At 42.6% G+C, this 22,289-nt stretch overlaps 1 protein-coding gene across 3 annotated transcripts in view; it reads right to left on the bottom strand.

Moving 5' to 3' along the window:
- The window catches only part of kdm5bb (lysine demethylase 5Bb), a 35,509-nt gene that overhangs the window by 3,919 nt on the left and 9,301 nt on the right, over nucleotides 1-22,289 (bottom strand). For 2 of the 3 annotated variants that reach the window (XM_020458930.2, XM_020458931.2), the window contains exons 8-26: nucleotides 21,988-22,103; nucleotides 20,566-20,724; nucleotides 13,789-13,908; nucleotides 13,518-13,676; nucleotides 13,167-13,348; nucleotides 12,783-12,945; nucleotides 12,551-12,670; nucleotides 12,256-12,450; nucleotides 11,739-11,920; nucleotides 10,240-10,364; nucleotides 8,452-8,602; nucleotides 8,142-8,256; nucleotides 6,534-6,889; nucleotides 5,139-5,277; nucleotides 4,826-5,005; nucleotides 4,561-4,710; nucleotides 3,923-4,372; nucleotides 3,703-3,787; nucleotides 3,308-3,516 (exon numbers count right to left, since the gene is read on the bottom strand). In XM_020458930.2, coding sequence (XP_020314519.1) covers nucleotides 3,308-3,516; nucleotides 3,703-3,787; nucleotides 3,923-4,372; nucleotides 4,561-4,710; nucleotides 4,826-5,005; nucleotides 5,139-5,277; nucleotides 6,534-6,889; nucleotides 8,142-8,256; nucleotides 8,452-8,602; nucleotides 10,240-10,364; nucleotides 11,739-11,920; nucleotides 12,256-12,450; nucleotides 12,551-12,670; nucleotides 12,783-12,945; nucleotides 13,167-13,348; nucleotides 13,518-13,676; nucleotides 13,789-13,908; nucleotides 20,566-20,724; nucleotides 21,988-22,103 — 3,356 coding nt within the window. Of the gene's footprint in view, nucleotides 1-8; nucleotides 2,776-3,307; nucleotides 3,517-3,702; nucleotides 3,788-3,922; nucleotides 4,373-4,560; nucleotides 4,711-4,825; nucleotides 5,006-5,138; nucleotides 5,278-6,533; nucleotides 6,890-8,141; nucleotides 8,257-8,451; nucleotides 8,603-10,239; nucleotides 10,365-11,738; nucleotides 11,921-12,255; nucleotides 12,451-12,550; nucleotides 12,671-12,782; nucleotides 12,946-13,166; nucleotides 13,349-13,517; nucleotides 13,677-13,788; nucleotides 13,909-20,565; nucleotides 20,725-21,987; nucleotides 22,104-22,289 lie in introns of those variants that run through there. The other variant, XM_031803778.1, reaches the window with a different exon arrangement.

Genomic DNA, 22,289 nt, shown 5'->3' with positions numbered 1-22,289 from the left:
TAAAAAACATTAAATCTTAAAGTAAGTAAACTGTATTTCTTATTTTAATCAGTGATGATAAGGTAACAGTAATAAACTAAATGCTTTTACAGGCCAATAATAAAAAGACATACAATTTAATGTATTTGTATGAAAGGCTGTGGAGAAATGGTAGTCAAAGTCAAATAGATAAAGTTAGTCATATCAGAGCTGTAGCTCCGCCCACCAGTGAAATGGAGAAAAACATGCTGGGCAATTCCAGCTCAGAGAAGTCAAGTGAGAGAAAGTTCTAGCCATCCTGTGGTTTTCCACAAGTTAGCTTCATTGTGTTAGCCAAGGCCAGTGTGCATCCTTGTTGATATGCAAGTACATATTTAATATCCTTCAGGTGTTTGTCTAAAGACACAATTGGGGACAATATTGTCATTTTATGGATACGCAATTATGCGTTTCTACTGCGAGCCATCAAGAGCTAGCAACTGTAACAAAGCTTGCTAGCTCCATCTCGCCAATCATATTATTTCTGACATTTATCCTAGAATTCATATTGTGTAATGTTCCTCAGTGCCTTTTTTACATACCCTATATAGATGTCCAGAAGATGGCACCGACAGACATGGAAGCTCTGGTTCTAGCTCCTAAGGAACTTTTCAGTATTTCGTTTTTTTGTGTAATTTCTTCCATTATTAGCCCAGAAAGTTTGTGTTACATACAGCCGGAAATAACTTTTGGATATCAGAGCGGCGTTAACTCACCAACATTACGATCAGAAATACGACTTTCTCGAATTTGAAACCTTTGTTCATACCCCGCAAGGCAATTTGATTTATTCCTGATGCTGCTCCAAGATGCCACCGGCGGAGGAGAGGTACTCTGAGTGGACTTCTTTTCCGACTCAGGAGGCGTGAACACCATCCACCACTTGAGTATATTACTCGATAATGTTCCGTCGCTGGACAAAAAAAGTAGACGAGCTCTGGGCAAGGATCTCCTTTCAAAAAGATATCAGGGACGGAATCATGGCTCTCTCTGGATATACTGTCCCCGTCCATTCAGCCACCTGGGTTCTCAGTACACAGTGCAGATATGAAAAAAGAACTCTCCGGGAAGAAGGCGGAGGGCAATTTGAACTTATTCCAGAGGCTGCTCCAAGACGCCGCCGGCAGAGAAGAGGTATTCAGAGTGGACTTCGAGTCCATCCACCACTTCAGAGTATTTTACTCGCTAATGTTCGGTCCTTGGACAATAAAGTAGACGAGCTTAGGGCAAGGATCCCCTTCCAGAGAGACATCAGGAACTGTAACATACTCTTTCACAAAATCATGGCTCTCCCCAGGTATACTATCCCCATCCATACAGCCAGCTGGGTTCTCAGTACATTGCGCAGACAGGAATAAACAACTCTCTGGGAAGAAGAAAGGCGGGGGTGTATGTTTCAATGATTAACTACACATGGTGTGATTGTGATAACGTACAGGAACTCAAGTCCTTTTGTTCACCCAACCTATAATATCTTAATCAAATGTCGACAGTATTAACTTCCAAGATAATTCTCTTTGGTTATAGTAAGAGCTGTGAAAATTCCTCTCAAGCCGATACCACGACAGCTGTCAAGGAACTACACTGGACTTTCTGAAAACTGGAAATCACATATCCTGAGGCCGCACTTATTGTAGGTGGGGATTTAAAACAAAACAGAATTTGAGAACACACTACCGAAATTCCATCAACACATTGCCTGTAGTACTCGTGCTACAAAATCTCTCGACCATTGTTACTCCCCCTTCCGGGATGGCTTCAAGGCCCTCCCCCACTCTCCCTTCGGCAAATCAGATTGACTCTATTTTGCACCTACCTTCCTATATGCAGAAAGTCAAAATAGGAAGTACGCGTGATAAGGTCTATTCAACGCTGGTCTGACCAATCGGAATCCATGGTTCAAGATTGTTTTGATCACGGCGACTGGGATATGTCCGGGTTGCCTCTGAGAATAACATTGACATATACACGGACACGGTGACAGAGTTCATCAGGAAGTGTATTGGGGATGTTGTTCCCACTGACTATTAACACCTACCCAAACCAAAAACCGCAGGTAGATGGTAGCATTCACGCAAAACAGAAAGCAACCACCACTTAACCACGGCAAGGTAACTGGGAATATGCATGGATATAAACAGTGTAATTATTCCCTCCGTAAGGCAATCAAACAGGCAAAACGTGGAGTTGCAATTCAACAGCTCAGACCCGAGACGTATGTGGCAGGGTCTACAGACAACCACAGATTACAAAGAGAAAACCAGCCACGTCGCAGAGACGGAAGTCTTGCTCCTGGATTAACTAAACACCGTCGCCCGCTTTAAGGATAACACAGTGGCACTGACGCGGCCTGACCCCAAGGACTGTGGGCTCTCATTCTCTGTGGCCGATGTGAGTAAGACATTTAACCCTCGCAAGGCTGCCGGCCCAGACGGCATACCTAGCCGCGTCCTCTGAGCATGCGCAGACCAGCTGTCTGGAGTGTTTACGGACATATTCAATCTCTCCTTATCCCAGTCTGCTGTCCTCACTTGCTTCAAGATACAACTGTGGTTCCTGTACCCAAGAAATGGTAACTGAAGTAAATTACTATCACACCGTAGCACTCACTTCCGTCATCATGAAGTGCTTTGAGAGGCTAGTTAAGATGTCACCTCCATCTTACCTGATACTCTAGACCCACTTCAGTTTGCATACCGCCCCAATAGATCCACAGATGACGCAATCGCCATTGCGCTGCACAATGTCCTATCCCATCTGGACAAGAGGAATACCTATGTAAGAATGTTGTTCATTGACCATAGCTCAGCCTTCAACACAATAGTACCCTCCAAGCTCATCATTAAGCTTGGGGCCCTGGGTCTGAACCTTAGTGGGGCCATGTTGCATGGCTCCGTCTTGCCTTGTATAGCATTAAGCCATCATAACCACGTTATTATTACATGCATATTGTTTATAGTATCGTGAACTAGAGATTGTATTATATATATACACTCTACATCTGGCATTCAATATTGCATCTTTATTTCTCTCTTTACTTGCAGACCACGTACACACTTTTTGCAAGGTGCCATACCACTAAGTGCCTTGGCCCATCCATGCTACATACACGGTGCTGTTCCGTGCCCGTACTGTGAATCTTCAGCGTCATTAAACCACCTAGACCGCACTCCTCCGTCTTGTCATCTGTGCCCTTATCAGCACACGAGAGCGAACATAAAGTAGAATATACAGTCCACCAAGTACTCAGTTACAGTACTTGATAGCTAGCATGCTGACACACACACACCTCTTTTTGTGGAGAGCTTCTTCCCTGAGATTTGCACTGCTTGCGTTTGTCACCGTCCGAGGGGTCGTCCTCTTGCTGTGACGTGCGTCCATGGGTGTGATGCGTTCCCAGCCCGTTCAGTAACACGTGGTAGAGCTGTGTGATCTCTGGCAGAGATACCTGCAGCAGGAGCCCTTCCACCATCAGCTCCTCCAGCTCCACACTCAGACCTGCAGCAGCACAGCACACATCAGGTTATTGTAAAAGACAAATGTTCTCAATCAACTACCGTGCTGGTTAAATAATCAGTAGTCATCAGTAGAGCGCTAATCAATATAATGATGTTATCAAGAAGTCCAGCTGGTGATAAGAATGACAAATGATTCTACAACACTGCTTTGTAACGCAGAACTGACCCTGCAGAGGAATGCATCGTTGCTCAGTGTAGAAGACCATCTGATCATGACTTGTCCTGTTCCACTCTGGTGTCAAACATGGTGGCTGTTTATATATATATAAAAAAAATATATATATCAAATTCATTACTAATCTGGTCATTAACATAACTCTTAATTCTGAATTATATCACTTTAAAATGGATAGATAACTACATTTCAGAGAAGGGGTGTGACTGACCTTTCCAACCGGAGATGGTGAAGTTCTAAAGCTCTCCTCCAGGTCTGGAAGGCCACAGGAGGCAGAGACCTGTCGCGCTCGCTGTTGCCAGCTGACTGTTCTCTCAACCAAATAGTGAAGCGCATCGCCTTCCGGTAGACGCACCTGGATACGCTGCAGCGACGCCAGCAAGGGCAGGACCTTGTCCAGAGAGGGCTTCTCCGAGCGTCGGCAGTCTGGACACAGCCAGGCCTGGGTTGAACGGGAGTCTGAGGGAGCCCTCACACACACGCTGTGGAAGGCGTCCCGGCAGAGCTCACACTGTAACATGGCTCCCATGGGGGGATTCTGACACACACACACCTTCAGGTCCATGCAGTCTGCCGTGGGGAGGAGCTTGGACTCGTTAGCTGCCCGGATGGAGGAGAGGGCCCACATCTCCCGTAACCGCACTTCCCCGAGAGTTGCCAGCTGTTAAATAAATGTAAAATCATTTCAATTTCTACAATTTGAATGCAAGTTCATGTCCAACGTGCATTGAGGTACAATACATATCCAGTACTAGAAAGAAGTAGAGAAAGCCAAGGTCCGCACTTTGAACCGAGTTGGAAATTAAAGATGTATTCAGTTTGAGACATGGCCATTGTAGGTGTACTTACAGCTGAGGTAGTGTCCTTGGTCTCTAAGAGGGCTTTTTCCACATCACTGAGACAGTCTAGCTTCACCATCTTCTTCTTACTGCAGTCTTTAGCTTTTTTCGACTTCCTTTTCGGAGACCCTGCTCCAACCTCAAATCTTGGACATAGAACCTGTGGACAAAAACAAAATTGTGAATTCTGGTGAATGCATTTCTGGGAAATAAAACTGCTTTATATTGTACATCACTCATGGAACATTCATAGGTGGTGCATTACAGCCGATTACCTCAAGCAGAGTGAAGTGAGAGTTTTTCATGAGAAAGGTTTTAGCTGCAGACTCTTTCCAGGCCTGCAGCTCTGTTACCAGAAACTCCAGATGCTTTAGAGGGTCCAGCTGGACTGGGATGGCTTGTCCTCGTAGAACCATATCAGAGAGCTTGTCAAACAATGGAATGGACTCTCCATCCTATAAAAGTACACAGAACACATGTTTTCTATACATAAATGGTTCCACCTTTACATGTCAACCTGGGAGCATTGTTTCTATAAAAATCATGTATAACATCATTGTGAAAACGTGGTGTTTTATTCTTCCGTACCTGAAATGCCTCTGCTTCCTGAAGCCACTCCCTGGCCCTACTGATGGAGTCCTTCAGCATCAGACAATTGGGGAGGTAAGCAGGTATACCCACCACCTTCTCAGCTGCTTCAGAGAGGACTTCTATAGATGGGGGGGGCCTGGTGGAGAAGAAAACATTTAGGTCAAAAGACTGGTCAGTCACCAGCACAAGGGGGCCCAGTTATCCGGCTGACAGGAAGCATACCTATCATATTCATCCATCTGTATGGACTATGCAGAAATGTCCTCAGGTGTGTGTCAATCATAAAAATATGAATGTACTATCATGAAAAAAAACCTTTGACAATTCCTAAGACATTTCACTTCCCTTGTTGTTCAATATTTGTTGCTATTCACTCCATCTTTCATAAAAGGTCAATTCAAGATCTTTCTGATGTAAGCAAACATCACTGTTGTGAGAGTTGTGAACCATGCAACGCTTTTCCTCTGACGGCTGATGGATTGTTTATTGTTAGTAGCTTTACATAGGCATCTATACTGACCCCTTGCAACCATGACACACTTTTACACTTTCAAACCATTGGTGGCATATACAGTTACCGTGGTCTGGGCTGTGCACAATTCTATAATAAAGAAAATGTTCAACATACTGATAAAATCATAAAGAAACTATCCATCCGTCCTTGAGGAGATAAAAAATAGACACTTCTCACTATACTAAGCACTAAAATGACAGAACATTTGAATGAGAACTCTAGCTCTAGAAAGATGCAGACAATTAAAACTGGACTGAAAAAGACTGCTAAAACCGTGGATGTGGCGCGCACAGAATAGATGCACATTCCTTGGGAGAGCCATGCCATTAAAAAAAAGCTGTTTGAAAAAAACGCCGGTGACAGTGATTATTAAAATGCACTGGGTACCAAATGGGATGAAAGCAGAACTAGATATGCATGCTCACTTTTTGTAGATCTTGTTGAATATTCTAGCAGCAGCATTTTGCACTAGCTGGAATTAAAATGAAGCAAAATCAGGGACACTGACATACTGTATTTCTGCTAATGTACAAATCAGTAATCCCGTATGTTTGTACATTCGTTAAAGAGAAACCTCACTAGCTTTAATATAAGTGCCATAACCACATGGCTCATTTTGGCTAAGAGTAGAGAAAGTTCAAATTCAAGAGCCAGAGTTGAATCTCTGAGGACACAATTATTGTAAATTCAGGTCTAAATGATCCAGAAAAACAAAGCCCAGAAGATGACCTTAAACCTATTGTTAAAATCCACTCATCTAAAATTTTGGCCTGTCTTCTTTGACATCGGATTCCTAAAAAAAACAACCCTGAAATACCTGGTTTACAGATTAAGATTACAGATGTAAACAAGAAATCCTCGGTGTGTGCGGCCTTCACCTGGCCTTGAGGAGGATGCTGGTCTTTTCCTCCCAATGTTCAGACACCGTGAGTAGCTCCTGCAGATGAGCCATGCCCTTCTCCACGGAGGGGTGAGGGGTCAGGCCCACGCCCTGGTCTATCAGCCTCCGCATGGTCTCCAGGGTGAGGGTGGAGGGCTGGGCGCTGGTCTGCTGCACACCCTCCAGCCAACGGGCTTGCTCCAGCCTCTCCCGTAGTATTGGAAGTTCAGGCAGCTCCACATCAAAGTGAAAGCTAACGTCTAGAAGACTCTGGATCACCGCTGTGCTGGTGGCCTCATCCATCAGAACTTTCTCACTGTGCTGCTGAAAATCTTCGATGCAATTCAAGAGATCCTAAGAAAATAAACGTCATTCATATCATTATAAATACGATTCTACAATGATTCAGGATTCAGATGAGTTTTATTTGGGTTTATGCTTTAACCTTGAGAGGAATACTTTCTGATTAGGGATGTTAACGGTTAACATTTGATCGGTCATGCACATCGGTCAAAAGGTTAATTTGAATAATGTAATGAAATTAAATTGGCGCATGTGTTTTTGTTAGTCGTCATGCATTTTATTTATCACACTCGCACAGCATACAGACCCTAGTTTGAGTGGAATATCACCTGTCGAACAGCGCGAGAGCTGCAGCTGCTCCTCAAACAGCTAGTTTCTGCTGGAGTGAAAAGCCCAGTCATTGCGCAACAATTCTAAACGCAATCACGTGTTAAAAAACAAAATTTTGATGGCCACGATTAAAAAGAGGGTCCCAGCTTTTCATTGATACTATTTTTCTTCCTCAGCTCGTAATTGAAGCGCACTTCCCATTCACCATTCAAGTGCATAGGATTAGGCAACGGTAGGCAGGCTATTAAGCGCATCACCCACCACTTTGCAATCGGAGCTGGAGGCTCTATGCAATTTGGTAAAATATACTTCATTTACTGAAACCTGAATGTTTTACTTCCTATTATGAGGCATGTCTTACTTTGCTTCAAAGTAGCCTAGCCAAAATCCGACCATAGAAACATGGAATTTATTTTCCATGTCAACTTTCTTTCGTTGTCCAGAAGCCAAAAGCACCATCCCACTCATATTAGCAACCCATCATAGTTGTTGCTATTGGATTCCCTCTCTTTCCATGTTTCTAACAGAGATGTTGATCTCTGTCATATGGAACCGCTCACATCAGGTGTGCTGTTAAGAACTGTGTTTTACTGCGACTTACATTCTGGTGAAAGTTTGAAAATTGTGTTTTATTAGCTGCTTCATTACAGGAAGTGCCTGTTCAATAATATAGCCTTTTGGCTGTGAGCCAAATGTCTGTTCCTTGTATGCATGCATAACATTTTCTGTGTCATGTCATTTTACTGTTGGGATTTATTTTTGCAGTTGGTTAACTGGTTAATGAGGGTCGGTTAAAATTGGCAGGAAAATTGACCGAAATTTGCATTCCATCTCTGACCAATCACGTTAAACATAGTTCCAGAGTCATCTTAGTTAGGTCTAATCAATTCCAATGACATTTTCTAATGGCTGCAATATCATGGCATTTAGATATTGAACTTCCTCATTGCATGGCATGTAGTATCTATTGGACCTTTAATTTGGGGGCTTGAGGAAGGCTGCAAGGGATGTTGTAAAGCTGCCTGACAAATGACCTCAGCTCCTGCACGGTCAGCTGGCTCTGGGTCTTCCCCCCACCACACCGATACCTGAGAGAGAATTATCACAACAATTGAATCAAACTGCATCATGCAAACCCTTGAATCAAACTGGTAATGAAATTTAAATAAACAGTTGGTTGGTTGAGGAATTGAATATTCAAGACATAGTTGATCATGTGTGGGCAGGGGAGGGAAATGATCCAGTGCTGATACTCCTGTTACATCTGACTGTGTTAGTGGTACCTAGTCTGCCTTTTGCCGTTGAGTAGCTGCTGGGCCACTGAGAAGCACTTCTCTGCATCCTGTGTGACTAAACGGAGCTGACGCAAGAGGTCATTGTCAGGGAACATCTTGGACTCTGATTCGTTAATGAGGGAGCGGAAGACTGACAAGCCTGAGGAGAGAAGGTCAACATTTCAACCAATAGGTTATGTGAGGCCTGATTCACAACTATACGGAACAAAAATATAAACATCACATGTAAAGTGTTGGTCCAATGTTTCATGAGCTGAAATATAAGATCCCAGAAATGTTCCATCCACACAAAAGCTCCTCTCAAATGTTGTGCACAAATTTGTTTACATCCCTGTTAGTGAGCATTTCTCCTCTGCCAAGATAATCCATCCACCTGACAGGTGTGGCATGTCAATAAGATGATTAAACAGCATGATCATTAACAGATGCACATTGTGCAGGGACAATAAAATATCACACTAATATCTGCACTATGTGCAGTTTTGTCACACAACACAACAGATGTCCCAAGTTGAGGGATAGTGCAATTAGTATGCTGCCAGAGATGAATGTCCACCAGAGATGTTGCCAGAGAATTGAATGTTAATTTCTCTACTATAAGGTGGCTCTAACTTAATTTGAGAGAATTTGGCATTGGGTTTGCAAAACCTAATAATTTCTGCACAAACTCATCTGCGTGCTCGTCGTCCTCACCAGGGTCTTGACCTGACTGCAGTTCGGCATTGTAAACGACGCCAGTGGGCAAATACTAACTTTCGATGGCCACTGGTACACTGGAGAAGTGTGCTCGTCACGGATGAATCCCGGTTTCAACTGTACCGGGCAGATAGCAGAGGTGTGGGACAAACTGTTTGCTGATGTCAATGTTGTGAACAGAGTGCCCCCTGGTGGCGGTGGGGTTAGGGTATGGGCAGACATAAGCTACGGACAACGAATACATTTGCATTTTATCGTTGGCAATTTGAATGCACACAGATAACGTGATGAGATCCTGAGGCACATTGCCGTGCCATTCGTCCACCGCCATCACCTCTGTATCACATCAAGCTGTCATTGGGAGTCCCATAGGGCGGCGCACAATTGGCCCAGCGTTGTCCGGGTTTGGGCGGGGGAGGCCGTCATTGTAAATAAGAATTTGTTCAGTTTAAATAAAGGTTAAATAAAACATTTAAATGGTTCAGCATGATAATGCATGGCTCCATGTCGCAAGGATCTGTACACAATTCCTGGAAGCTGAAAATGTCCCAGTTCTTCCATGGCCTGCATACTCACCAGACATGTCACCCATTGAGGATGTTTGACAGCGCGTTCCAGTTCCCACCAATATCCAGCAGCTTCGCACAGCCATTGAAAAAGAGTGGGACAACATTCCACAGGCCACAATCAACAGCCTGATCAACTCTTTTCAAAGGAGGTGAGTCGCACTGCATGAGGCAAATGGTGGTCACACCAGATACTGACTGGTTCTCTGCTACACGCCCCTACCTTGTTTTGTAAATTATCTGCGACCAACCGATGCATATCCGTATTCCCAAATCATGTGAAATCCATAGGTTAGGGCATAACGAATTCATGTCAATTGATTGATTTCCTTATATGAACTGTAACTCAGCAAAATCATAGAAATTGTTGCATGTTGCGTTTATATTTTTGTTCAGAGTGAATACAGTTCAACTCTAAGGGGCGGTTTTCCAAACCCAGATTAAGGTTCATTTCTGGATTTCAAAGTACTTTTAACAGAGAGAAGAATATAGACAAGCTGAATTTGTCTCTCACTTTTTTTCTTGTCCAACTTAGCCTCCAGAGTCTCCGTCACGCGGGATGCCCACTCGTCGTAGGTCTCAGCTCGCTGCTTCACCACGTTCATCATGGGGTACAGATCATCCAGTGTAAATCTATAACTGAAAGTGGAAAAGGGAATAATATCAGTAGAGGTCAAAGCCAGAGCAGATGAGCCATCTGAGGACACCAGGACTCCAGAAGTGCAATTAAAGGAGCTGATGTGCCTCCTTATTCTACATGTCAGAGGCATGTTTGTTCTACACAACTTACACTACATGAACAAACGTATGTGGACACCTGTTCTTCGAACATCTCATTTGCAATAATATGGAGTTGGTCCCCCCTTTGCTGCTATAAACAGCCTCCAATGTTCTGGGACGGCTTTCCACTAGATGTTGGAACATTGCTGCGGGGACTTGCTTCCATTCAGCCACAAGAGCATTAGTGAGGTAAGGCGGTTAGGCTCGTAGTCAGCATACAAATTCATCCCAAAGGTGTTCGATGCCGTTGAGGTCAGGACTCTGTGCAGGCCAGTCAAGTTCTTCCACACCGATCTGGACAAACCATTTCTGTACGGACCTCGCTTTGTGCACGGGGGCACTGACATGCTAAAACAGGAAAGGACCTTCCCCAAACTGTTACCACAAAGTTGGAAGCACAAAATCTTCTAGAATGTCATTGTATGGTGTAGCCTTAAGATTTCCCATCACTGGAACTAAGTTGCCTAGCCTGAATCATGAAAAACAGCCCCAGACCATTATCCCTCCACCAAACATTACAGTTGGCACTATGCATTCGGGACAGATAGTGTTGTCCTGGCATCCGCCAAACCCAGATTCGTCCGTCGGACTGCCAGGTGTTGAAGTGTGATTCCTCACTTCAGAGAACGTGTTTCCACTCCTCCAGAGTCCAATGGTGGCGGAGCTTTACACCACTCCAGCCAACGCTTGGAATTGAGCATGGTTATCTTAGGCTTATGTGTGGCAGCTCTGCCATGGAAACCCATTTCATGGAGCTCTCGATAAGCAGTTATTGTGCTGACTTTGGTTCCAGAGGCAGTTTGGAACTCTGTAGTGAGTGTTGCAACCGAGGACAGATGATTTCTACATGCTTCAGCACTCTGCAGGCGAACTGACTTGTTGGAAAGGTGGCATCCTATGATGGTGCCATGTTAAAAAAGTGAGTCTTCATTCAGTAAGGCCATTCTACTGCCAATGTTTGTCTATGGAGATTGCATGGCGGTGTGCTCGATTTTATACACCTGTTAGCAACGGGTGTGGCTGAAATAGCTGAATGCACTAATTTGAACACATATTTTTTATTTATATAGAGTATTTCTATTTGAACGTTCGACAACATTGTGCCCTGTTGAATGCACCCCGGGAATCACTTCAGTGTGGAAAAGGGGAAAAAATCTGTGGAGATTAAAGCCAAACTGGTGTGCTGTGGATAGACTAGATGCGTCGGAGGACAGGACATGAGACATGACTCACTTCAGTGTGTAGTTGGTGAGGGGACAGGAGCAGAGGTCCTGGATGTGGTGGAGACAGACCAGCTGGCCGGGGCTGCAGGGGCAGGTGATGGCAGACAGGAAACAGGTGGTCCTACATTTGGCACACTGCCGCTCATCATCCTGCAGGAGATCGTACTCCGCCTGCTCACAACGCAACACCCCCTTGGGGAGAAAGACACAGACCCAATCATGTTATAAACAAAGACCCGAGAGACGGGGGAACCAGACAGCTGTTCTCCTTAATTGGAGTGAACAATATATCATTAGTGTTTGATAAGCCTCTAAAAATGCATACATCAAAATGAACTGTTTAGGTCTCGTTGCTCTGCCTATCAAAATAATATATTGTGATATATTATGACCTGAAAAATACAGAAATATAAAGCAATGATATAATATTATTGCTTATTACTCGCTTATTTTTTAGAAGAAAAAAAATACTTTGATTAATTGATTTGAAAAGTGAAAAATAAATGTCTGTTGTAGGTGCACTTTACCATCTTGCGGACTTTATCTCGTAGGTCCTGTTCCTCTCTGACCATATCCTTCATATCCTTCTGGACAGCCGACGCCAGGACCACGTCCAGACTGTTGGCCTTGGAGGCCATCTGGCAGATCATCTCGTCGTGGGAGAAAACACAGTACCGATGCAGCAGTCTGTAGTGGTCAACGCATTGGCGGCCTAATGCCATCTGAGATTAACCAAAGAGAGACTATATTAGTAAACAGTCCACTTCACATAAACTAACCCCTGCAATATAATATCAATGAGGAAGGCAATGAGTATCTTACCCAGTCCACAGTACAGAAGTTGACAGCCTCAGCGAAGTTAAAACCTTGGTTAAAACCACTGTGATAGGCTCTGGGGAAAGTGATGACAAACTCACCAGCACACTGATTGGTTCTGTAAATCTGGGGACACAGAAAATATCGCTTTCAAGATGATGTCTCTGTTAATGAAATGATATAGTATTCTATGGAAATACGTGGGTGTAAGTCTAGTTACATTGAGGGAGACACTTACCGGAACCCCGTAGGACATGAGGGTGTTAGGGTTCATGATGGTGACCAGCTGGTGGAGGAGATCTGGCTGAATCTGAAACAGCTCTGGAGCTAGTTTCTTCATCACAGCCTCTAGCTGTTCCGCAGCAAAGCCAGGTGCTCCATACCATGTCTTTGGCTCCCCCCTTTCAAAAACAAAAAACTTGATTCTTGAACATCATGCAAATAAGGTATCCAAGGTGATATTAATAGCTTGAAAATATTGTCCTGACTCCAAACAGAAAATGTGGAAAACTAAAAATCCCTGATCATAAGCTAAATGGCACTTTGTGTTATGATTGTACCATGTTACTAATTACTTAGTTTCAACATCCCTAAATAAAGAGTGGTTGGTCAACATCAGTACCAGTGCAAGTAGTTGATGGAGTAGCTCCAGTGGTCCTCGATGTGCCAGCAGAAGGAGGAGAAGCACATGCCTACATAGAGCCAAGGTAGAGTCATCCCACAGATGTCTGCTGTGACATGAGTCAACACTGACGGGTCCATCATCGCCATGTTGTTCAGGTTCCAGCCACACTTCAGGTACTTCTGTAAGAGATGAGAAAGAGTTTAGCCATTTTTTAAATCTATTTTTATTCCGATTCAAAATGGTACATTGGCAAGACATTAAAATTGAATTTTTTCATTATATCGTGAGTCTACTGTGTGATATACTGAATTGGTTTGGTTACCCATTCATTTGAATACAGCTGCCTACCTCATCCTTTTCTGAAACCTTAAATCTTCCATTCTTGATGGGGAATCCGCTCCCAAACTCCTTGGAGGCTATATCTGCTCCGTACTCCACTGTGACGTCCTCTTCGATGGTGCTCACCAAGCGCCAGAACTCTTTTTCCACCAACTCTGTGGGAACCATCTGAAACAAACAATACACATTTTTTAAATGCCATTTCATGACAGTTGTGAATCAATTACAACAGGTTAAAATTGTAAGACCTTCCTTAATGGATTAGACACATTCTACTTACATGAACTGGCATGTTGAAGTAATCAGATTTGAAGGAGTCTGCCATTTCTCCAAAAGCCCGCAAAGAGTAGTCCCTGTATGCCTGCTCAAAGCCAAATGCCTCCTGAGGTTTGCTGCACTCCTGTTCAAAAGAAGAAGAAAAAAAGGGTAGAAATCACACCTTAATAACAGTTTTCTTTTCACAGACAAACGCATTCGGCATTCCGCATAGAGCTTTTAAATGGCTTTTTGAGGAGGAGTGGAAGTGAAACACTGGAATGCAAAAAGAACTTGCATTTGTAAACATCAGCTGTTACGTTGTGGCTGCATGGATAGCAAGGTTAGGAGCAGGAGGTGGTGACGCTAGGATGATGTATAGCACACGGTTAAGTTGTTTATCATGGCGGTCTATCCTACATAGGATAGACAGCCATCAAATATACATTTTTTTTTAAATGACACAAAAGTTAGCTTGACCTGCTAAAAACAACATTAGCTACCCAAATAGTAGCTAAGCTAGCTAGCTAATGAACATATTTCCAGTCCCAAAGAGAGAACTATGATATTACAAAAACACAATTGCAACGAAACATATCATATTTTATATCACTTGAGAATAACAAAGAAAGCCGTAGTCTAAATTTCCATGTTTCCTAACCTCAGATACAGAGATCAGTGAAAGCTACTAAACCCAGTCTGCAGATTAAAGTCCCAAAGGAAGTCCCAAGTCCTGGAGAGACTGAAGGGTCTATCTCCAATGGGTTACATATGCTACTGGTTTACCGTTAGAATTGGTTGTAGGACTACAAATATATGATTTAAAGTAACAATGCATAGACCTAGAACGTACGGCCAACCTTGCGCCTAGAGATCTAGCTACTGGGTGTGCAGGTTTCTGTTCCAGGCCAGCCCTGACATTCTGCTTATTATTTGTATTCGACACTTTTCGAATTACTATTCTGTTGTTTTGGAGTAAGAGGAATGTCTAATCCCACTAACCATTTACAGAGGCGTTCTTTGTACGATATGAAATAAAGTGTTGATTCTTTGAATGAAGTATAGTGTATTTTTGGGTCATTAAACATTCCGTTTGTCGGTTTTATTTCGTTGTCACTTACTCTCCGTCTGATGATATTGCACAGATTTGCAGCGAATGTCCTTGATCACTGGCGTGGGTGTAACAATCCCTGTATGGCTGATATAGGACACAACCCCTGTACATAATAGCACGTCATACCCACAAAGCAACATCCATTATCCTACCAAAACCATGATCTTGGTTGGGCTAGAACAGTGGTTCCCAACCTTTTTTGGTTACTGTACCACCAAGTCTTTTTTGCTCTGCCCGGAGTACCCCCGAAGCACTCCCTCATGTCAATTTTACCAGTAAGCCTATGGTCTCAGGAGTCTTCTCATGTACCCCCTGTGGATAGGCCAAGCACCCCCCCCAGGAGTCCTATTAACCCTGGTTGGGAAACACTGGGATAGAATAACAGTACTTTAGGTCTCAGAGCAGGTGACATCACCACACTATGCCTACTGGGCTTTGTCTCACTTTGTTTTTCCTTGATTACTCGCATCCTATCCCCTCACCTGTATTTTAACACAATTGTATTGGAGTTGAAGGTACCTTCTACTCCAATGGGTTTTGAGCAGGAGGCGATGAGAGGAATCGAGGAAGGATGAACTGAGAAAGAGCCTAGGACTCACCTGTCAACTAGCTGTACTACACACTCACCCCTCAGCTGCTTCACTCACTGAACACCTCCTCCTTCGCATCAACCTCAGCAGCCAGCAGAGCAGACTGTGTGAACTGAGTCAACCCACAGAATACATTTTGGGGGTATTTCATTCTGCTACATTGGCCCAGATGACCCAGTTGGAGGCTGCGTTATACTGTCGGTGGTGTAGGAGGTGAAAAGGGTGTGACTGTAGCAGAGGTGAGCTCGAGTGGCAACTGATGTGATCCCCTTGAGACTCGAAGAGGTGTCTCCTCCTGTCTATCATAAATGTATCTATATTTTAATACCGTAAGCATCTCAGCTGCGGGAGGATCTCCTCCTGCAATTTTGGGCCAATTTGCTCCATTCTGCTACACTCACTGTCCTCCTCCTCCTGTGGTTGGCATACTAGCTTCAAGTATAATTTAATTAGGGTTTACGTCCCGGCACCGGGCAGCCATATGAGGATGAAACTCATACATTACATGGCTACTTTGCAGCTCATATAAAAAGAAGTGGCCCTTCAGGGTATTTCTCTCTTGCCTCCACTATTCATGCTCTACCCTTTTGGTTACAGCAGATGTGAGATTATTTATTGCATGCATGCCCAATGCAGACATATGATGGGATTAGTATTGGCCTCGTGGGTATGTCTAATGTACTTGTACAGGTGACTTGTCATTTCTATACTGAAACAGGATCAGCAAACCCTCACACATTGTTTACATTTTGTCGAGACACTTGTATGTGGGAATAATTTGCTAATAATTTACTAATACTGGCAAGATCATTGTGTGGGTTTCTCTTTTTCATTAGACAATTAATGAGTCTAACCATGCTGAGGGTTACCAGATTTGATTTATACTGCTACTGTATATGCCGTCATGAAATGGATTAGTGCGAGCCCTACCCTTGTAATGAAGGTAGGCCATAAGGATAACATACACAGGAGAGCGACATTATTCGCAAATATCACTATCATGTGGGTGTGCAGAAAGTTATATTTCAAGGTTCATTTGGTTGAATTAAAATACATCTTGCTTGAAATAAAGTTGCAATTTGTGTGCTTCATGGGGCGGCAGGTAGCCTAGTGGTTAGAGCGTTGGACTAAGGTCGAATCCCCGAGCTGACAAGGTACAAGTCTGTCGTCCTGCCCCTGAACAAGACAGGCCGTCATCGAAAATAAGAATTTGTTCTTTAACTGACTTGCCTAGTTAAATAAAAGGTAACATAAAAAACAAAAAACGTAATAAATCATCCTGGTGTAATTAATATGCAGTTCAACATTATCACCACAAGATGTCAGCGCTAGCATTTGTAATATAGTTTAGCTTTACTACACGTAAACAAGGTCGCGTGAAGTGAATAGATGCCTATCACAAACTAGCGGTTCAATAAAATTACAGTACGTTTCTTAATTGAAACTAAGTGGGCAAAATATAGTTGCGTTTTGGAGAAGAAGCAAACGAAGAGCTAGGAGAGACAGTGCATTATTGAGGGGGGGAAAGAGGCCGATAGTGGGGTAATTGCTGCTGCTAGCTAACTTCTGATGGAAACAATGTGGCCGTCAATCATTGGACTCGTATGCTAGCTACATTTAGTTTAGTTGGCTGTTGTGAGAGAAATGCATATATCTAGCTGGTTAACAAGGTAAGCTGATCTTTCTCTACCTTCACATCACACTAGTTCTGTGGTTATTTGCTGTGCTAGCCAAATGTAGCCAACACCACCAGAGCAAATGGATAATAAACAGGAAATACATGTCTGATGATTTTGTTTAGTGGATCTGGTAGCAACAAGTCAATGTGTTTGTTCCGTTTTTTGGTAGGATCAAGAACAACGATCTTGTCATTTTGTACAATTATGGCATGCTGCAGCGCCGTGTGTTTATTGGGGAACCCCTTGGTTGCATGTGCATATAGAATGTGTTATTGACAGTTGAAAAGGTCTATAGCTAACACTAACAACTTTGGTACTCTGTATAAGTAACAGTGCTGAACACATTCATATTATACACTCACAGGAGCCAGTACAGAAGCCAGTACAGACTCTGAACTGTGAATGTAATTATTTATTCTCTTCTATACATTTTTTATGGGGTAGATCAGCTTTATTATTGCAGATAGATTGTGGCTTCCATCAATGTAATTGTCTGCATAATTTCCAATCCCTCATACATTTTTTTGTAAATATAGACAATATATACAGTGCATTCTGAAAGTTTGTCCCCCCCTCAATCTACACACTATCCCATCATGACAAAAACCTGTTTTTGCGTTGAAATGTGCACATTTATTTTAAACATGAAATATTACATTTACTTAATTATTCAGACCCTTTACTCAGTACTTTGTTGAAGCACCTTTGGCAGCAATTACAGCCTTGTGTCTTCTTGGGTATGATGCTACAAGCTTGACACACCTGTATTTGGGGAGTTCCTCCCATTCTTCTCGGCAGATCCTCTCAAGTTCTGTCAGGTTGGATGGGAGCATCGCGTCACAGCTATTTTCAGGTCTCTCCAGAGATGTTTGATCGGGGTCAAGTCCGGGCTCTGGCTGGGACATTCAGAGACCTGTCATGAAGCCACTCCTGGGTTGTCTTGACTGTGTGCTTAGGGTCATTGTACTGTTGGAAGGTGAACCTTCGCCCCAGTCTGAAGTCCTGAGCAGGTTTTCATCAAGGATCTCTCTGTACTTTGCTCTGTTAATCTTTCCCTTGATCCTGACTAGTCTCCCAGTCCCTGCCACTGAAAAACATCCCCACAGCATGATGCTGCCACCACCATGCGTCACCGTAGGGATGGTGCCATGTTTCCTCCAGACGTGACGCTTAGCATTCAGGCCAAAGAGTTCCATCTTGGTTTAATCAGTCCAGAGAATCTTGTTTCTCATGGTCAGAGTCCTTTGGGTGTATTTTGGCAAACTCCAAGCAGTCTGTCAAATGTCTTTTACTTAGGCATGACTTCCGTCTGGCCACTCTACCATAAAGTCCTGATTGATGGATTGCTGCAGAGATGGGAGAACCTTCCAGAAGGACAACCATCTTAACAGAGGAACTCTGGAGCTCTGTCAGAGTGACCATTGGGTTCTTGGTCACCTCCCTGACCAAGGCCCTTCTCCCCCGATTGCTCAGTTTGGCCGGGCGGCCAGCTCTAGGAAGAGGCTTGGTGGTTCCAAACTTCTTCCATTTAAGAATGATGGAGGCCACTGTGATCTTGGGGACCTTCAATGCAGCATAATTTTTTGGGTACCCTTTCCCAGATCTGTGCCTCGATCTAATCCGGTCCCGAACAATTCCTTTGAGATTATGGCTTGGTTTTTGCTCTGACATGCACTGTCAACTGTGGGTCCTTATATAGACAGATGTGTGCCTTTCCAAATCATGTCCAATCAATTGAATTTACCACAGATGGATTCGAATCAAGTTGTAGAAACATCAAGGATGATAAATGGAAACAGGATGCACCTGAGCTCAATTGTGTCTCATAGCAAAGGGTGTGAACACTTACGGAAATAAGGTATTTCTGTTTTTTTATAAATTTGCTACAATTTCTTAAAACCTTTTTCACTTTGTCATTATGGGGTATTTTGTGTAGATTGATGACGAGAAATATCTATATTTTTTACAGACATTTTTTACATGAGTTATTTTTAGTCCCGTCCTTCAGCTCCACTCATCCCCTCCCATCCATCTCTGAACATCATCGAGTTTGGATTTCTACTTGCCATATATTTTTCAATTGTGTCGTTTCACAAAAGTTCTGAACCTTTCTATTCTCATTTTCACCAGATTGTATTTTTTTATTTTTTTTGCTAGGAGTATAATACTGAACCAAAATATAAAACGCAACAAGCAACAATTTCATTGACGTCACTGAGTTACAGTTCATATGAGGAAATCAGTCATTTGAAATAAATTCATTAGTCCCTAATCTATGGATTTCACGACTGGGAATACAGATATGCATCTGTTGGTCACAGATGGGCCTCACAATGGCCCTCGGGATCTCTTCATGGAATTTTTGTGCATTCAAATTGCCATCGATAAAATGCAATTGTGTCCGTTGTCCGTAGCTTATACCTGCCCATATCATAACCCAACCATGGGGCACTCTGTTCACAACGCTGACATCAGCAAACCACTCACCCACACAACGTCATACACGTGCTCTGCTGTTGTGAGGCCGGTTGGATGTACTGGATGCCAAATTCTCTAAAACAACGGAGGAGGCTTATGGTAGAGAAATTAACTTTCAATTCTCTGGCAAAAGCTCTGGTGGACATTCCTGCAATCAGCATGCCAATTGCACACTCCCTCAAAACACAAGACATCTGTGGCATTGTGTTGTGTGACAAAACTGCACACAAGGTGCACCTTTGTTGAGATCATGCTGTTTAATCAGCTTCTAGATATGCCACACCTGTCAGGTAGGTGGATGGATTATCTTGACAAAGGATCAAATGCTCACTAACAGGGATGTAAACTAATTTGTGCTAAGAAAATGTAGATACGCTTTTTGTGCGTATGGAAAATGTCTGGGATCTTTTATTTTAGCTCATGTAACATGGGACCAACACTTTGCATATTGCGTTTATATTTTTGTTCGGTATATATTATTGATCGGTTGACAGACTTTTCAAATCACCCATCAGTGCTAATTTGCAGAGTTAGCTCCAGGTAAATGTTGCAATTCTTCAGCCATTCCTGAACCTGCGACCAAAATCCCACTTCATACGGACAGTACCAAAACAAATGATTGAATGATTGTCTCTTCGCAGCAAAATCTGCAGCGCTGGGATGGTTGTATCCCCTATATACTGTATATAACATTCTATTGGTTGCAAGAATTTTGTATAATAATTTATATTGAAAAACAAAGTTAACGCAATCTATACGGCACTATTTTTTGGTTCTTAAATTAAACTGGTTCTTTTTTATTTATCACAATTTTCTTTAACCAATTTTGTTCTTTAATGCAAGGCCAACAGACAAGTTCCTTACTTTCTCCCCCTTCCACTTGCCTCTTCCATTTGAATGTGATTATTGGTGTGATGAGGTGACTAGACATCACTACTCACTTGAGCCAGGCACTTGGGGCACCTCCAGTCTCCTTTGGGGATGTCGTGCAGAGGGGGTATGAGACAGAAGGTGTGGTAACTGGCGTCACAGCCATCACACAACAGAAGACGATCCTCGTCACTCCCGCTGCCACACACCAGACACATATACAGGTCCACCTACAGAACAGAGGGAAGAAAGTTGTTTAAATATAAAACTAATGAATAACCAAAGGGAACTACAATTCAACTTTTGTTCACATAATCACATTTCTTCAACTTCCTATACACTACCGGTCAAAAGTTTTAGAACACCTACTCATCCAAGGGTTTTTCTTAATTTTTTTATTATTTTCTACATTGTAGAATAATAGAAGACAAACTATGAAATAACACATATGGAATCATGTAGTGACCCAAAAAATTGTTAAACAAATCAAAATCTTTTATATATTTGAGATTCTTCATAAAAAGTGTTATCGCTAATAATTTTGCACGCCCAATTTCAGTTTTTGATTTGTTAAAAAAGTTTGAAATATCCAATAAATGTCGTTCCACTTCATGATTGTGTCCCACTTGTTGTTGATTCTTCACAAAAAAATACGGTTTTATATCTTTATGTTTGAAGCCTGAAATGTGGCAAAAGGTTGCAAAGTTCAAGGGGGCCGAATACTTTCGCAAGGCACTGTATTTGGCCTGCAATTTCTGAGGCTGGTAACTCTAATTTATCCTCTGCAGCAGAGGTAACTCTGGGTCTTCCATTCCTGTGGCGGTCCTCATTAGGGTCAGTTTCATCATAGCGCTTGATGGTTTTTGCGACTGCACTTGAAGAAATGTTCAAAGTTATTGAAATGTTCCGTATTGACTGACCTTCATGTCTTAAAGTAATGATGGACTGTCATTTCTCTTTGCTTATTTGAGCTGTTCTTGCCATAATATGGACTTGGTCTTTTACCAAATAGGGCTATCTTCTGTATACCCCCCTACCTTGTCACAACACAACTGATTGGCTCAAACGCATTAAGGAAAGAAATTCCACAAATTAACTTTAATAAGGCACACCTGTTAATTGAAATGCATTCCAGGTGACTACCTCATGAAGCTGGTTGAGAGAATGTAAAGAGTGTGCAAGGCAAAGGCTGGCTACTTTGAAGAATCTAACTTGTAAAATATATTTTGATTTGATGAACACTTTTTTTGGTTACTACATGATTCCATGTCTTATTTCATAGTTTTGATGTCTTCACTACTATTCTAAAATGTAGAAAATAGTAAAAATAAAGAAAAACCCTTGAATGAGTAGGTATTCTAAAACTTTTGACAGGTAGTGTATGTTACACAAAAATGTTTTCAATGTGTTCTGGTGTAAATACATTATACTGTTGATCATCAATTTAATTATATTCTCTCTCAAAGGAATGGATTAAATAAAGCCACACTTACTACACTCACTGCAGGAGGTGGGGCGTCAATACTTGTTTTTTTCTTATATCGAGACTTGTTTTTGTCTGCCTCGCTCACCGGCTCGATGGGTTCTTGTTTCACTAGAATGGGAATGTCTTTTTATGTAAAGAAAAATGACATATGATGAGCATAATGAGGAACATCAGAGGATTTAACTAATGAATTACCCACGGTGTATCTTACACCCTAGCCTGAACATCATTCATTAACTTCCAATATTCACTCTTAATGCATGGCCCAATACATGGATTGAGTAGTATACAAGTGTGTAGATATTGGCA

The sequence above is a fragment of the Oncorhynchus kisutch genome, linkage group LG24, assembly GCF_002021735.2.
Source record: "Oncorhynchus kisutch isolate 150728-3 linkage group LG24, Okis_V2, whole genome shotgun sequence".
Lineage (NCBI taxonomy): Eukaryota > Metazoa > Chordata > Actinopteri > Salmoniformes > Salmonidae > Oncorhynchus > Oncorhynchus kisutch.
Note: the sequence above shows the minus strand (reverse complement) of the source record. Positions and strands in the feature narration are given on the sequence as shown.